Source organism: Gymnoscopelus braueri (assembly GCF_963280865.1).
Source record: "Gymnoscopelus braueri genome assembly, chromosome: 21".
NCBI lineage: Eukaryota > Metazoa > Chordata > Actinopteri > Myctophiformes > Myctophidae > Gymnoscopelus > Gymnoscopelus braueri.
Genome location: NC_137623.1, coordinates 19,982,728 through 20,000,287, shown reverse-complemented (window position 1 = coordinate 20,000,287; position 17,560 = coordinate 19,982,728). Strand labels below are relative to the sequence as shown.

The 17,560-nt window shown below is 40.4% G+C and overlaps 1 protein-coding gene across 1 annotated transcript; it reads left to right on the top strand.

Moving 5' to 3' along the window:
- Window positions 1-1,507: 1,507 nt before the first annotated feature.
- mrpl15 (mitochondrial ribosomal protein L15) lies at window positions 1,508-6,072 on the top strand. Its single transcript, XM_080417363.1, has 5 exons — window positions 1,508-1,703; window positions 2,848-3,005; window positions 3,744-3,909; window positions 5,249-5,372; window positions 5,483-6,072. Exons 1-5 carry the CDS (start codon window positions 1,599-1,601, stop codon window positions 5,818-5,820), a joined length of 891 nt encoding a protein of 296 aa, XP_080273489.1. The 5' UTR covers window positions 1,508-1,598; the 3' UTR covers window positions 5,821-6,072.
- Window positions 6,073-17,560: the final 11,488 nt, after the last annotated feature.

Below are 17,560 nucleotides of genomic sequence, written 5' to 3'. Positions count from 1 at the left end.
TGTTATTAAAAATATATATAATTGGGGAAGAAGCTCAAATAAGCAACTTACACTTTAGAAACAAGCAACAACAAAAAAAAACGCAATCCGCAATTTAGGACAAAAACAAGCCCAAAGTCGCTTATAATAAGCAGACCTGGCAACACTGATAGCGGGTTGTTTTGCTAAACGATCATTGGCTAATTGACCTGTCAGTCAGACGGGTTTACTGACAAATCTTCAACTCTGTGACAGCGAAACATAACCTTCGTCCTTGTAATATAACTCTACGGGCACATAGCGCTTAAACGTGCCAGTAGCCTACATTACTAATGACAATTACATTAAATATTATATAAGGGTATGAGTGTTAACTTGACAAAAAGTGCTATAATATTGTATTCTTCCTCCTGACCTATGACCAGAACATGCATTCATGATCGTCACTAAGGCTTCGAGTGTGCGCAGCCACCAGACAGTCACATTGAAATTCCTCATAATTTATTTATATGGATCCAGTTGGATGGATTATTAAAATGTAAAATACAATGGTTGTAATAAAAACCATATAGTCATATTATCGTTTCTAATTTGATACATCGCCATTCGCCACCAAACAGTATAGGCTATCATAGCCTAATATACTGTTTGGTGGCAAATGGCGATGAATCAAATTAAGCCTGGCTACGTTATGTAACGAAGGCCTTCACGCCCACTCTTCCTGGTGCCCAGTTATCCCGGTGCCCACTCTTCCTATTGCCCAGTTATCCCTAGTGCCCAATCTTCTCCACCCCAAAGTGCCCACATTTCCCTAGTGCCCAGTTATCCCGGTGCCCACTCTTCCTATTGCCCAGTTATCCCTAGTGCCCAATCTTCTCCACCCCAAAGTGCCCACATGTTCCTAGTAGTACCCACTCGTCCAAGGTGCCCCTAGTGCCCAGAATGTTTTGGTGCCCACCTATATCCTTTTATAGGTCGCCATATGTTACCATTACCATCTAAGAGTGAGTCCTGGTCGTTGTTATGGTTACTACTGTTAGCACGCGGACATCATGGAACCCATATGTGGGTACAACTTTAGTTTTGATTGATTGAATTGATTGAATACTTTATTAACAGTTTGCAAGTAGTACAGGTGTACGATTTTACAATGATGCTAAAAGGACAACTCAAAAGCCCTGAGGGCTTGTTTCCATTGTGGTCCTGTGTATTCAATTCATCATGACATTTAAAGACCTACAATAACTAGGTCTCATGAACTAACTTAGAACTTAGAACTCAAAATATCAAGTCTGATAACAGGGACTCCATATTCGGATGTGGATGATGACCCTCCTAATCAAGGAAACTCCTAATATGGATATAGCTGACTCAGCGTGACCTCACCGTAATGATTATGACACGAACATTTTAGCTGTTATAAAAGGCACCACAATCCATATATCTATGGCCACAATCTCATAAACCCATAGCATGGACCACATACCTTTATTTTGAAGTTATCCGAGTGACGCCAGTCACTGTACGTCATATCCGTATACGGAAATCACGTGACCGCGGTGCCCTTGGTTTGTTGTCCAGAGACATTTGACATGTGAGTGAAGAGAAGAGAAACAAACATGTCTTTTACCAAGAAGCCTGGTGGTAAAGCTCTGGAGGTTCTGCAGAACCTGCCTCGCGTGTCGCTGAAGAACCTGCGGCCTGAACCGGGCTCCAAAACGCAAGTAAGTCTGAAAAAATGTCCCTCATCTATTCATTATGAAATGGACTGTGCTGCTAACGTTAGCCTAGCCTTGGATCTTCAAGACTGTCATAGATAAACAAAAGTCAGACTCGATTGAATACATCTACGATAGTCTTTCTTGACCCTGTCAAATAGTGAAAATAGCTGATCTACAAACTCATTGTTACGCCTCGTGAGCTTGTAGATCTGCGATGGTTTCCCATGTTTGCTGAATGTTACCTTTGTTATGACATCCCAGGATACTAGGGTTCATGTAGCCGCAAGCAACTCTATTTTTAATATCTGGAATCTAGGGTTGCAATACGGTTGGTATTGCAACCCTAGATTCCAGATCTAGCTCAGAAGTAGCTCATAAAATGTTTACGGTGGATTTTTATGAAACAAAAACTTCCAACTGCAGAGAGAGGATGATTTAAACGTATATCTGCAATGTTGGTGAGTTTAACGTTGTTTAATACAATCAGATAGGACTTTTCTGTTTGTATGGGCTGTCAAGAGTTAGTATTGCAACTCTAGATTCCAGAAAAAAAAGAGTTGCTTGCGGCCAGGGTTCATGTGTGTGGTTGTTGGTTAAATCCGCCGTTCTCAAACTTTTTTATGTTAAAGGACCCCCAAGTCAAATGTGTTTGGCCAATTATTTTTAAAGATCTTTGGAAAATAGCCAAGTAGTATATAGGATTTAAGTGGTTAAACAGATTTTGATGCCATATATTTTTCTCTGGGGATCTCCTGGAACCCCCCTCAAGGACCCCTGGGGGTCCCTAGCTGGACCCCCACTCTGAGAACCACTGGGTTAAACGTCGTATTGTAGACTGCCTCCTCTCACGTAAATCACATATCGTCTCTGTCGGGTGGAAACCTCATTATGTCCAAAACTGTTACTTTTCAGGATTCAAATTCTATTCTAGCAAAAGCAGCAGATCTACAAGCTCAAAACGTGAACTTGCTTTGTGGTGCATTTCGAGCATGCAGATCTTGTGTGACGCTGTAGTATGATCAAGTAGGGCATTCATTTACGAAAAAACACAAAAGGTTAGAATATGGAGAAGAGATTTCTGCCCGACAGCAACGATATACTAATAACTATTCCACATTGTAATAATGTTGATGTTTAATGATTGCAGGAGAAAAGGCGAGGCAGAGGTCAGTACGGTGGGAACAGAAGTGGAAGGGGGCACAAAGGTCAGCGACAAAGAGGCAACCGGCCCCGCCTAGGATTTGAGGGCGGTCAAACTCCATTCTACCTGCGCATCCCAAAATATGAATATAATAAAGGGCACAGGTGAGATCATATATAATTTTGTATTATTTCTTAAAAGTGCAAGAACGCTTTGGTTGAGGTTTGGGTTGTGTAGTTAGTTTCCTTGCCATGATGTAACTCCAAAGGTGGACAAGAAACCAAAAATAATTGCTCCATTGATTGAAATCGATCATTCAAAATATGCTCCTCATTGACTTACATTGTACAGTGAAATAGCTCTCTTTTAGCCCGTAAACAAACACAAACAAAGCTGATTCAGACTATATATTATAGAACATCACAAAACCCAGTGCTGTTTGTTTAATAAAAATGTCACCTTCCTGTTGATTTAGCTAGTTTTATTAGGAAGAAAACCCGGACTGGATCCGCGGATCCGGATCTTCAAATTGTACAATCAGCAGGAAGTTACCGTTTTTATTTAAAAAACAAACAATACTGGGTTTTGTGATGTTCTATAATGTCAGAATCGGCTTTGTTATGATTGATTATGTGCTAAAAGAGTGACTTTGAGAGCTATTTCACCGTTCAATGTAAGTAAATGAGCAGCATATTTTGAATGATCAATTTCTAATCAATGGAGCAATTATTTTTTATTTCTTGCCGACCTTTGGAGTTATGTCATGGCAAGGTAACTACACAACAAAAGCTAGTTCAACGTTGTCTGTAAACTAAAGTTGTAACCGAAATTAAATTAGACCTAAGTTCTTGCCACAAATGATTTGATACAATAAAGCATCATAATGTGTTTTTCTTCTTCAGTGACCGTGCACAGTACCCACCCCTGTCGTTGAAACGGCTGCAATACCTAATTGACCTGGGAAGGGTTGACCCCACACAGCCCATTGACCTGACGCAGCTTGTCAATGCCAGAGGAGTGACAATTCAGCCTCTGAAGAGAGACTTTGGAGTGCAACTTGTTGATGAGGTAACCAAACTAAGCTTTTGTGTAGCTGAACCTGCCCCTTTTACATGTCATAGAATACATAATGAGATGTAAAAAAGCAGGGGATGCCCATGGTATAGGGGTATAATTGTATTTTATTTTATTTATTTATGATCTGGGGCTATTCATCTGTCATGTTGTGTCATTCAAGAGAGATTGCTGGAGCGTGGGCGATGGGACAAAATACAATATCGTCCTTTATCACAACAAAAACAAAACCACTCGCAATAACTGTATCGCAGGGAATTCATATTGTCGCAAAAGTGTCAGTATCCTCCACCACACACTGGGATCAATTCACTTTTACCAAGTTCTAGAGAGAAACAGCGGATATGGGAAAGGTCTGTGTGCAATGCATCCATGTATATACAGTGTGTGGAAATTGCTGGATACAGTTTTGGAGTAGGCGGACTGACACTGTAGTTTACACTCAAAATAGAAACCAGGTTTCCATGCCAACACAATTTCTTCACATGATTCGCTGTATGTAGAACAACAGCACGAACAATATTACAAAAACATCATAATTTTACATATTGTGCCAATAGTTTAGGAAACACAGTGCCAGTGCGGGGGCTCCTTTCACGCTGTTTCACAAATCTGCCTGACAAAATGTTCAGTCATTAGATTTTTTATTTATTTTATCCATGCTGTATGTCAACTCTCATCAATGGTGCTCGTAGCCATCCTAGACATTGCTCCACCGACCTGTCGTTCAATACTGAGGATTTTAATATGCAGCTGGTGAAGTTCGGTGAAAAACAAGTATATATTTTTTCTTTTCTTTTTGCACTTTTTCAGTACACAGCTGTACCAAACCCAACGCCCTGTACCGAGTATTTTACACCTTTTTTTTATTGCAATCTGCAATTGCAATATTCCTTATAGTCTACATGTAACACCCGGGATTCGAACCTGGGTCTCACGTGTGAGAAGCCAACTAACTTAAAGAGGGTTGAGTGTAGCTGTAGTGGCTCAGAGCCTCTGCCTAATGATGACCAAAAAGCCTAATATCCCCCGGTCAAGGGGGAATTCCCCTTTTAGGCTAGTGGTTAAGATGTTGGCTTTCCACGCTTCCCGGGCGTTTCACACATACAGCTACAGCTTTGGAAGAAAAAAAAAGAATCATCCCAGTCATTTGAATTGTTTGCTTGTAAACAAGGACAAAAATCTAGAATGTGTACTAGTCCAGTAGGTGGCGCCACATAACAATGTTCCCAGCTTTCTGACCAACTCATATCCAGATGATGTTTGACTTAATTCTCTCTCCTCCACTGCAATATGAAAATGTCTTGTTTTGTTTGTTTGTTTTTTGTTCCAGGGTGCGGACATTTTTGCAGCAAAAATCAACATTGAGGTTCAGCGAGCGTCTGAAGGAGCCATTGCTGCTATTGAGAGAAATGGAGGCGTCATCACTACTGGCTTCTACGACCCTATTAGTCTTGGTAAACATTACAATGACACACAGATTGTATTTTTTACTAAAATACTAATTCTGATATAGTCTCATAACTGTAAATTATTATTTATATATATTTATTTTTGTCTTTTTCAGCGGTTCTTATCAGACCCGTCCCATTCTTCCTACAAGGGAAGCCCATTCCAAGGCGAATGTTACCAGGGGAAGAGATGGTCCCGTACTACAGAGACGCCGCGAATCGGGGTTACCTGGCAGACCCGGAGCAAATTCAGCAGGCCCGGCTCGCCCTGGCACAGAAGTACGGATACACTTTACCAGACATCTCAAAGGATGAACTGTATCACTTGCTCTGCGCGAGGAAGGATGTCAGACAGATCTTCTTTGGCCTCAGGCCGGGTTGGGTCGTCAACATGACAGAAAAGAAGATCCTGAAACCCACCGATGAGAAACTGCTTAGCTACTACAATTCTTAAACAACAAAATGACATGCTGATGTATTATTTACTGTCATCGTAAAGTGTAAAAAGAAGACAAAGGAGTTTTTCATACGGACTGCTTTCAAATGTATTGTTGTCCCAATAAACCTAAAATGTTGAATTGTTTTATACCACGTTCAGTTTATTTATCAACAAACTGAGAAAAATCTTCTGTTAGCTTTATATGGTTCATCATATAATAGAAGGGTAATTAACTATGGCCATTAAACATTTAGATAAAATTTTGTATGTCATTAAACCCATTAAAACCGGGAAAGCATCTGTGTCATTTTAGATTTTAGCGTTGGCTATTCAAAAATGGCAGACCTACAAGCTCAAAGGGCGTCACTTCGTGCTGTGATTTTGTACGTCTGCTATTTTTGAAAACAAATGGAAAAACCTTGAATAAGTTAGATTTATTTTCTCTTCGGGGGGTCCCTGGCACAAAACATTTTCAGATGGGGTTCCCTGGCCAATACATATCATTTTGGGGGTCCTTGGCACAAAAAATGTTTGAGAACTAGGTATACTGATTTAGATGGCATTTGTAGAATCAGCCCTAGGTCTCGTCTTAATGGGTTAAATAGCCAACTCAATGGGCCAATGATATGTTTGACGACACATTCATGAATGTATCATTGCTTGCCAACCTCAGATTGTCATATCAATTCATAAACATGATGGAAGGAACGTGGCCAGTAACAGGTGAGGGGAAAATAAGATAACTCAAAGAATGAAAACAGGAAACAGATGCCTGGTGATGTGTTGTTACATGTGAAATGGGTTGCCTCGGCCTAGGAGGGGAGTTTGAAATTAGTCATAGGCAGCTGTATCCTGGCCTGGACGTTCAAACGATTCGTACCCCCTCTTGGAATACAATCAGAGGCATACACTTAACTAGTTTGCCCCTGTTATGCTACAGCGGAACGCATACTACATAGCGACTTTGAAAATGCCTTCGTTGCTGTTCCTTAATGAGGCTTTGTAACAACATTTGGATTGTTTCCATAGTCCTGTTATGAGACAGGATTGCATTGCACAATTCCCCCCAAAAATCTCAGAACCAATTGAAAATATTGTTTTGTCATGTAATTATCCAATCTAATCCACTTTATTTATATAGCACATTTGACAATCGCAAGTGCTCTAATGGAGTTTTACTTCATTAGAGTGTCTTGGCGCTCAGCAATGCAAAATAACAGATACATGAATTAAAACAATAGGTATGCATATTGCTCAGAGGTCACAGATATAGGAATATTCATGCATCTGAAATATCTATTGAATACATGATGGATATGTTTTTATTGAATCAAACCGTGTCAACAGTATAGCTTCACTGTGTTTTCAAAAGGATGCTTATTTGAGCCAGTTGGTTTCATCGACCGGCCCCTTTCATCCATACGGACTCAGCCATTATCAGCTGTACCACAATATCTCTCATTTCTCTTTTTGGTAACTCATGGATAATGGTTCCCTATGTGCCAGTTCATTACTCTCATGTTTATTTTTTGAAGTTGAAATGGCACACTGACTATAAATAACTTGCCATTTTACACAGATATTGTCTTAAGGGACGCCGCCATAGAATTTCTGCTTTCATAAAGACATTTTATCAAAGGAAGCATATGTTTGTGTGTGGTGTGTGTGTGTGTGTGTGTGTGTGTGTGTGTGTGTGTGTGTGTGTGTGTGTGTGTGTGTGTGTGTGTGTGTGTGTGTGTGTGTGTGTGTGTGTGTGTGTGGTGGTGTGTGTGTGTGTGTGTGTGTGTGTGTGTGTGTGTGTGTGTGTGTGTGTGTGTGTGTGTGTGTGCGTGCGGTTATGAGCGGGCATGCACAAGAATAATTGTACACACAGAATTTCCACTGCCATGCTAGTTCGGTAAGCCTTGATTGTGTAACTAATAAAACATTATCATTTATATGGTATTACAAGACAATAAAAGCCTTCCTCATTTCATGGACTATCGTGAGTGGCTACAAACTTTTATTTTTGTCTTTGACTATTATTTACAGAGATGTGAAGTACACAATGTAAAATCACTTACAGTGTTTGTGAAGTGGTTTATTACAAAAACAATACAAAGGTTACATTCAAGAGCCATAATAACTTGTGGTTGGGCAAAGAGGGGCTGTGGTTCCTGTGAGCGTATTCCTAAATCTCAAGTAGCCAGTAATAAACTATGCACACAAGAAGGGGGATACATACACAGCCGGCCCTGCCAGGAAAAGCCGGCCCAAATCCTTACAGCATAATACTTTAAATAAATCACGCCACAGGAAAGAAAAAGCACAATCATTGTTTATGGCAGAGCTACAGTGCTTATCTTCAAAGCAGCAGATCCTTTTGAATTTCTATCAGGTCTCCAGACTAGCATCAAGAGCAAGAGCAAAACTCAGAATTTTGAGGCATCTCATAATTCAAGACTGCAAAGTCCATAGAGCCATTGAATTTGTATAGGACTTGAGTACAAACGACCCATAAAGTAAAGGGTAAGTTGAATGAATGCATTTTTTTTCTTCTATCAATCACATTTAGGGAAATAATCCTTCACTAATATAAAACTAAAACGATTTGTTAGAATTCATCAGGTAAGAATTGCATCGTATGATTTGTACTCCAAATAATCTAATGCAGGGGTCTTCAACAGGGGATCCGGGACCCCTAGGGGGTCCTCAGAGTTACTACAGGGGGGCACCCTAGCATCCATATACAGAGAACTTTAGCCAAAAATAGCAGATCTACAAGTTCACACCACCTCACACACACCGGCTATTTTCGGTAAAGTGGTTTGGTGTAGAGGGGAAAAGGAGCAAACCAAGAACAGAGCCAAAGGTCAAGTTTACTAAGTGTTGACGGTTTAAGTAGTTAAATGTCCAAAATAAACAAAAAACATTCATTTACACACAACACTGATAGTCAGTGAAGCTATCTATGAAATCTATGAAAACAATGTAATCTGCAACACAATTTAATACAATATGTAGTGAGGGGGTCCCTGCTTCATCTCTCTCTCTCAGCTAAGGGGTCCTTGGCCTGAACAATGTTGAAGACCCCTGATCTAATGTCTGGGTCTAACCAGTTCACACTATCTAATTAAACAAATGAAACATTGTCATTGTTGCAGTAGACCAGGGCCAGATTGGTATGGATTGGGTATGTGAGTCAGACGTTCAAGACAGACACATGAAATGATACCAGAGTGTCTCACAGGTCTGAGGGCTACAGCATAGTTTTAGCTAATAAGCTAATAATTAGGGCTAATTACAACTAAGTAAGCATGCAGGTCTCTCTCTCCCCCTGTCTGTCAAAGAGATGTGTTGCAAAGACACTGGGGTACAAAATTTGACAGACAGGCTGAGGGAGGGGCAGTGATTAATTGATTAATTCCCATCTGGGAAAGTAATGGGACACAGCCCTCATAATTGGAAGACAAGATAAGACAATTTGGGACTGGTGAATGAATACCCTGCTGTGACCAGCAGCCCAAAGCTCAGTTGTCTGGACAATTAATAAAATACGTTAGGGGAAACGTACTGTATTCTATTCTGCAGATAAGGGCCATTATCAGGGGCTAGAGTGTAGAATACAATTCCTAATTTGCAAAGAATAGAATAGTTTTTCAGCATGAGTGGAGTTTTACTTCATTAGAGTGTCTCAGGGGAGCTCAGCAATGCAAAATAACAGACACATGAATTAAAACAATAGGTATGCATATTGCTCAGAGTTCACAGTCATAGGAATATTCATGCAACTGAAATAACTATATTGAATACATGATGGATACGTTTTTATTGAATTAAACCTTTGCACAGTGTCAACTGTACCTAATGCAGTTTCATTTTACACACACAAGAAAAGAACTGTTGCTCAAAAAACTACAAATTTGTGATTTAAAAACAACTGCATATGCAGTCTGGGCTTGGGCCATGCTGTGTTTGAAGTCTGGGTTGTGAGTCTGGGGGTGTTCATATCCTCATCAGTGCCACTAATGAGACTACATTAAAGTTGGTCTACCGCAGGGGGGCATGTAATCCCCTTCACCCAGCCTCACGTATGGGGCAGGGCACTGTTTACAGTGTGGATGCTAGCACTCTGGGCCTGAGAGACTACAGTAGTGTCTGTGGAATGACACCTGATTAGAATTGGCTGGGAGAGGGGGGGAAAAGGGGGGGGGGCACAAGCCAGTGCATAGAATGGTCTGTCAGCCTTGACAGATACAGATAAAGTATATTGATATCAGCCTCAGCCTGCTGTGCCCATACAATACAATATAATACCACATAATGAAATATTGTCCTGGCTGTTGACAACAACACATTCACCTGCAGACAAGAGTGTGTCTTCTCCTCCTCACACTTTCCATGGCTAAGTATGAAACAATGCACATGCTTCACTGATGAACCACTGTAAGGAAAGTGAATGGGGGACGGTATTGTTGTTGTTTTGACAGAACTCTGGAATACAGTACTTCATCATCACCAAAGGTCAAGGCAAGCCAACACAGGCTCTGCCTATAATAATAATATTAACTTGAATTTATATAGCGCCTTTCAGAAACCCAAGGACGCTTGGGTATGCTATACTTTCCTTTGCTTTCTCAAATTCCCATCTTTGTGATTGCTGCTAATTGTCTCAAAAAGTTTTATATATTATATTTATATATTATATAACATGTATATAACGTCGCAATGTGAGCTCTGTTTAACACAAGACTGTGCCCCCTCCAACTGTACTTTCCCCATTATTTTCTTAAATTGTTTTTATTATGTTTTGACACTTGCTTTGGCTATGTAAACATATGTTTTATCATGCCAATAAAGCACCTTTGAATTGAATTGAAATGTGTTTTATTAGTCGATTAATGTTAACCATTTAACCCCAAAACCTTTTCTAAATTATTTCAGAAATAGATCTGATCTACAAGTTTGTTCAACTTCTGTTCAAATTCAAAAGCATCAAAAGCAGACGTACAAGCTTGTAGATCTGCTACTTTTGATGCTTTTGTGGGACACTGTAGCATGATCAAGTAGGGCGTTAATTTACAAAAAACACACAAAGTGTATACTCAAATATGGAGATAAGAGGTTTCTGACCGACAGCAACGATATACAGTATTTATTTATGTATTTATGTATTTATTTTCACCTATAATGACATGACCAAAATTGGGATGCCAGGTTAAGTGGTTAAGTAGAGGTCCAGTCAGAGAAACCTTATCAAATACTCAAACACTACACATCGACTATAGAGTCTGGATGACAGTCTAGTCACTAGACTGTCATGCAGAATGTATAGAGGTGCCACCAGGCCATGGCACCCACTGTATTGGCATTTTCAGCATCTGTAGCATTTGCATTGACAGTGACACTACAGCTACAGTCCATACAATGATCATCACTGAAAATGCATTTCTTTAGTTTAAACCTGAAAGCTTGTTTCTTTCTCCGTTCCTTGATTCCCTCCATGTATTGTCTGTCCCAAATTCGCATCCACCACCAATGGCAAACATCCAAGAAGGTCAATGTGGCCATACAATCCAGGATGGTATAGAATTGGTGGTGAATATGTCCAAAAGTAAGTACATGTTTCCCAATGTCCAGGCCTTCTGTAATATCCAATAATAAAGTTGTCCCTTGAAGATTCTATAGAGAGTCCTACTCCTGAGTGCAGAGGCACCTGTGTCAGGCAGGCATCTCAATCCAGAGTGAAGAAGTTTGAAGAGAGCCACATATATGAGTTCTGTCCAATACAATGGAACATTGTGATCAGAACAATTGGCCTTCAGAGTACAGTGACCATTCAACAGCAGCACTGTCCTTGTTTGATAATAAGACAATACCATATGATAGGCTAACTACTGTCATCTGCTGCAGGTGACATTCATTTGATCGCTTAAAAGACTTTACAGAAATTCTGTGTTGTTCTGTCACTAACTATAGCCTAGGCTAGGCCATTGGTTCTCATGGGGTCTGGGGACCCCCAGGGGTCCTTGGGGGGGTACCAGGGGGTCCCCAGCAAATAGGAGCTTGCACAGATCTGCAAGCTCATAGCCTGTCACTTTGTACTGTGCTATGAGCTTGCAGATCTGCTATTTTTTATAGTCTTGAAGATTCATGCAAATCTTTGAATATATATGTATTTTTTTATATTTTCTTATATATTTTAACACAAATCTTTGCTTCCTGGCTGGGTCCCTGGCACAAACTATTTTTATGTGAGGGTCCGTGTGGCCAAATACATTTCAATTTGGGGGTCCTTGACATGAAAAAGTTTGAGAAGCACTGGCCTAGGCTACTTATTAAAAGTTAAATTAAGGTAATAAAGATCATAATGTAAATTGAGCTATTTGCAGGTCTACCTGTCTACCCCAGGCACTGTACATGTCCATGTCCAATATTAACTTAATTTAGGCTACAGAAGTCAGCCGAAACTAACGTTATTGTATTCACGCTGAGTCATTCAAGCTTAATTGATTCGATCCATTAACGCTTCTCACGGTGCATTTGATCGTGCGCGTTGCGTTTCACACGTGGATGTGGATTCCGCATCTAATTCCTAACAACCTGTCCCCAGGAGCTAACAAAACAGTCAACGAGATTTAAATGGCATGCTTTTCTTTATGGTGATCAGTCTGTGCCACTAAACCGGGATCTTCAAATATAATGCCTGCAGGGCCTGCATTTTAAGGCCCACGTGCAAATTACAATGCTACACAATATCTCTAGACCTAATTGTTATATAATATTTAAGATAAGACTAATGAGTCCTGATCTAGCCTATTTGTCGTGACTTATTCCCCACCAACGTTCTTTTTCAGCAGACCCATTGCCTTTTCAATAAAGATTACGTTTGATATTAATCTCATTAATTTAGGTGGCCTTTTATAGGCCCTCTTTTCATTATCAAGATTAAAGGTTCAAGGTCCACTTTATTTGTCATAAAATAAATAAAAAAAATAAGCATACAATCCTGGGGGGGGGGGGGTAAGCCTACAGCAGACTCTTTCCCATCTCCAAGGCCAGTCTAGTCTTACTTCTAATTCGGTCGTCTAGTTTTGGCATGGCTAATTGAATAGGCCAAACAGACAAGTGGATTTAAATCTAATCTAGGTCTGTCTATCCATCACTTCGCCATGCAGAAGTTTCGTTTCGCCGAGGCTCAAGACGTGGACTTTGGAACATGAATCGTGATAAAGGAAAATAAGGTGATCAGATCACCCTAGATACCAGAGTAGCCTATTGATCCGTCTGTTTGATCAAGTTGTCAGGTTTCATCATCATGAGGTCTTTTTAGGACCTCGGCTATGTAAAACCCTACTAATCATCATCTGTCACAACATTATAGGCCGTGGTGGAAAGTAACTAAGTACATGTAATCAAGTAGGCTACTGTACAATTTTGAGGTATTTTGTACTTTACTTGAGTATTTCCAATTTTCAATCATTTCACTTGTAGGCCTACTCCACTACACCTCAGAGGCAAATACTATATTTTTTACTATAAGTATTTGAAAACTTTACAAGTTACTTTGTAGATTTTGATTATTATAACAAAACCAATTCAGACCTATATTCTTGGGTAATTTGAAAATAGCCAATCTACAAGCTCACAACGGGTCACTTTGCGACCTGTTGTGAGCTTGTAGATCTGCTATTTTCAAAGGATTTTTATACATTTGAAAACTTGTGAAATGGGACATTGCCTTCTGCATAATGAGTGCTTTTACTTTCGGTACTTTAAGTATATTTTATGCCAATACTTTTGTACTTTTACTCAAAAAATGTTTGAATGCTGGGACTTGCACTTGCAACAGACTAAGTAAAACAAAATTAGTACTTCTTCCATCACTGGCCCCAATCGCCTGTCACAACATTATAGGTCTATTGACAGGTGCATCATTGCATGCCATAATGTTGGACACTGCATTGCACTCTTTTCCCCTGTGTAAGTGTGTATTAACTTAATACACGGTGCTCCCAATAAACGTTTACAGCATATAAAGAACCCATTTACTCAGACAAAGGAGTGCAGTCCGCAGATATACAGTATTAGGACATTTCGTGTATTCTGCACTCAACATCGTTCGCATCAGCATAATGGCATCCATTGTTTCTATATGGCTGTTTGTTGTCACCAGCAACAACCATAGAAAGGGGAAACATTAATTGAAACCCAAAAGGCCCTGGTTAATGGCATCCCATTATACAAAGTGTGTACTGTGCCCTCTCTCTCTGTGTCTCTCTCTCTGATGAGTGTGTGTGTGTGTGTGTGTGTGTGTGTGTGTGTGTGTGTGTGTGTGTGTGTGTGTGTGTGTGTGTGTGTGTGTGTGTGTGTGTGTGTGCATTTTTTGCTATTAAGATAAAGAAACTGCAGATTTTGACATACAGTATAAGAGTAGGCTACTAACTTTAACTAGACAAACATTCTGCAACTGTATTAATCAATTTCCTACTGTTATGGCTTGTTTCCCCCCCTGTAATAGCTTCACATTGATTTCTTGTACAGCCTAGTATTTTATGTCTTATATTGGTGAATTGAATACATAGGACCACAATGGAAACAAGCTCTCAGGGCTGTTTGTGTTATCCTTTTAGTAACTGTGTACCTCTGTAGTTTTTGCAAACTGCTAGGCTAAGTATTCAATCAATTAAAAACCTTCACTGTCAATTTAGGCATGGATTAGACCCAGTTATGTTGTCCATCTCTAGATTGTAAATACAATAGTAAATCAAATAGCTAATGACTACTACTATAGCATATTGTTTTTATAGTGTCGGTTGGCGCTAGAAAAATAGACAGCCTTTGTTGCCATAAAGAAATAAAGACAAGTGTATGTGAGCTTGCCACACTCCTCTATTGTAGCAGGCCACATTAAGATATATTGTCCCACCCTTTGTTGTGTAGCTAAATATTTATTTGTCCGTACTCGTAATAAAGACGCATTGATCATGTTTGTTTCACTGTTGTAAAGTGTTCTTTGATAAAGACAGTGAGGTAGATAAGAGACACGTGACCCGTAACAGCTCTACCTCCTGAACACTTTGATGAACACTTTGATGTAATGATAACATAGGCTACTCAGAACATATTGATTAACAGTGGTGGAAAAAGTACTGAAATGTTGTACTTAAGTAAAAGTATCAATACTGCAATGTAGAAGTTAATCAAAATGTACTTCAGTAAAAGCACAAAAGTATTGGCATCAAAATGTACTTTAAGTACAAAAGTAAAAGTACTCATTATGCAGTAATGTCCCGGCCATTTCACACGTTTTCAAATGTATAAAATGTCAAAAAAACGTTTGAAAACAGCAAATCTACAATGCATTGTGATGTGAGCATTGTGAGCTTGTAGATCAGCTTTTTTCAAATGGCCGAAATGTATATATATAGGGCTTAAGTGGTAAATGTATGTTTTGTGATAATAATCAAAATCTACAAAGTAACTAGTAGGCTAACTAAAGTTTTCAAATAATTGTAGTGGAGTAAAAGTAAAAAAAACTTTCCACCACTGGGCCTAATTGCCTAAACGAATCAGAAATTGTATACAATTTATTCTCCAATTAGACTAGACACGTTAGTTTTGTCCGAAACTATCACTATCAGACACTCATACACCCTAATAACGTTCATCCCAATGCATTGAGCATTTTCATATCAAAACACTAGTCTACAGGGTAGACCTACATTTGGCTTTTGGCACAGGCCTAAACTTAATACAGAAAAGAAGACGCAAAATAGCCTATTACTGATAGGAGGAAAAAAATCAGACTAGACTAAGTATCATTATATTCTGGCGAATGCCTTTACATTTTCTAACATCCTAATTTCAGTTTCGTGAGACCAGTTGATTGTACATCAAATAGGCTATAGTATGTATAGTCCGATCACTGAGTGACCTGAGAAAACACCTCGATTTCACACCTTAAATCCACTCCTCCTCCTCCTCCTCCTGGGTATATATAGCAGGCCGTCCCATCACAGTGACAATGACAACGACCTTCAGCAAGGTAACAGATAACAACAGCTACCAGATCGAACCGTCTTCAGTAAACATGCATTTTGAACATCGGCTCCCAGCCACCTTTGACCATTGCGCAAACAAGACAATTATGTACGAAACGAGCGACCACTCCGGTGATCATCTTCATCAGCTAATCATAGAGGTCCGCTCCCCGGGTTCTGGACCGTCCAGCCCGCTGTCCGTCAGCTCGGACTCCAGCTGCTCCAGCAGCACGGAGGCCAACATTAAAGCTTCATCACAGGGCAGGATCAGGAGGCCGTTGAACGCCTTCATCATCTGGACCAAGGATGAGCGCAGGCGCCTGGCGCAGCTCAACCCCGACCTGGAGAACACTGACCTTAGCAAGATTCTTGGTACGTAAATGTTCTCCCCTCATAATAGACTACTTGTCCTATATCGCATTAGAAGTTTAGAAATAATATTTACTCGACTAATTGCCTATAACACATGGGCCTATATTGATATTCACTAACATTGAATTGAAACATAGATGAATTAAGTACAAAAGGACCCCAATTGAAACAAGCCATGGCTTTCTTGGGTTTTTTAATCCTATGTAGTTGACCTTGTATTTGAACTGTACTTTCATGTGCCTTTTACTGCAAACTGCTAAATAAAGTATTCAATCAATCAAAATCAATCAATCAATCAATCAATCAATGTTGAATGTAGGCCTATACAATTCTACACAATACCGTATTGATTGATTGAATACTTTATTAACAGTTTGCAAATAGTAGGCTACAGTGCTATGATTATACAATAATGCTAAAAGGGCAACACAAAAACTCCTGAGGGCTTGTTTCCATTGTGGTCCTGTGTATCAATTCATTATGACATTTAAAGACACATAGCCTACAATAACATAATAAGAAATCATCAACACAAATCATGAAGTGTATTGAGGTTTGACTAAGTATAGTAATGTACAGATTATTAATTATTTCTGTTTTTATTCTCTCCTTCAGGTAAGACCTGGAAGGCCATGCCTCTGGCTGAAAAGCGCCCATACATGCAGGAGGCCGAGCGCCTGAGGGTCCAGCACACCGTCGACTACCCAGACTACAAATACAGGCCCCGTCGCAGGAAGCAGCTGAAGAAGGTCTCCAACAAGTCCCAGTGTGCTAAAGTGGCCACCCCTGTGTCTCCCCTCTGCAACAACAAGGGCTTCAGTGTGCCTCATGACTTCAGAATGCCTCATGACTACAGCTACTTGCTCCACAACGAACCACACCACGCCTATCATCCCAACAACAACGCGGCAAACTCGCCAACCCACTTCACCGTGCACAGCGGCAACTACCACCACCAGAACATGCCTGCTTCTTACCCAGACGCCACCGCTGGCACCTTTTCAAACACGTCTATGATGTACTCAGTCCCGCCGGCGTACCCTCATCATGCAGAGTCCCACATGTATCCCGGGAAGCAGCATCATCCTCATGAGCAGATGATGTACAGCTACTCCAGTGCTGCAGCCCGTCCTGGGTCCCCGGCAGGGGATCACGGGGAGTACAGGGTGTATGCGGGGGCCCCGCTGTCCCTTACGGGCCCCTCCATGGATTTATACCTCGAGCAAATCCAGCTGGACATGCTGTACGATCTTGACCGCAGTGAGTTTGACCAGTACCTGTGTCCCGTGGTGGACAACAGGCCCGAGTCGGTGCCCAACAGCTACCATCATCAGCAGAACAGCCTCAGAGAGTGTGCATCG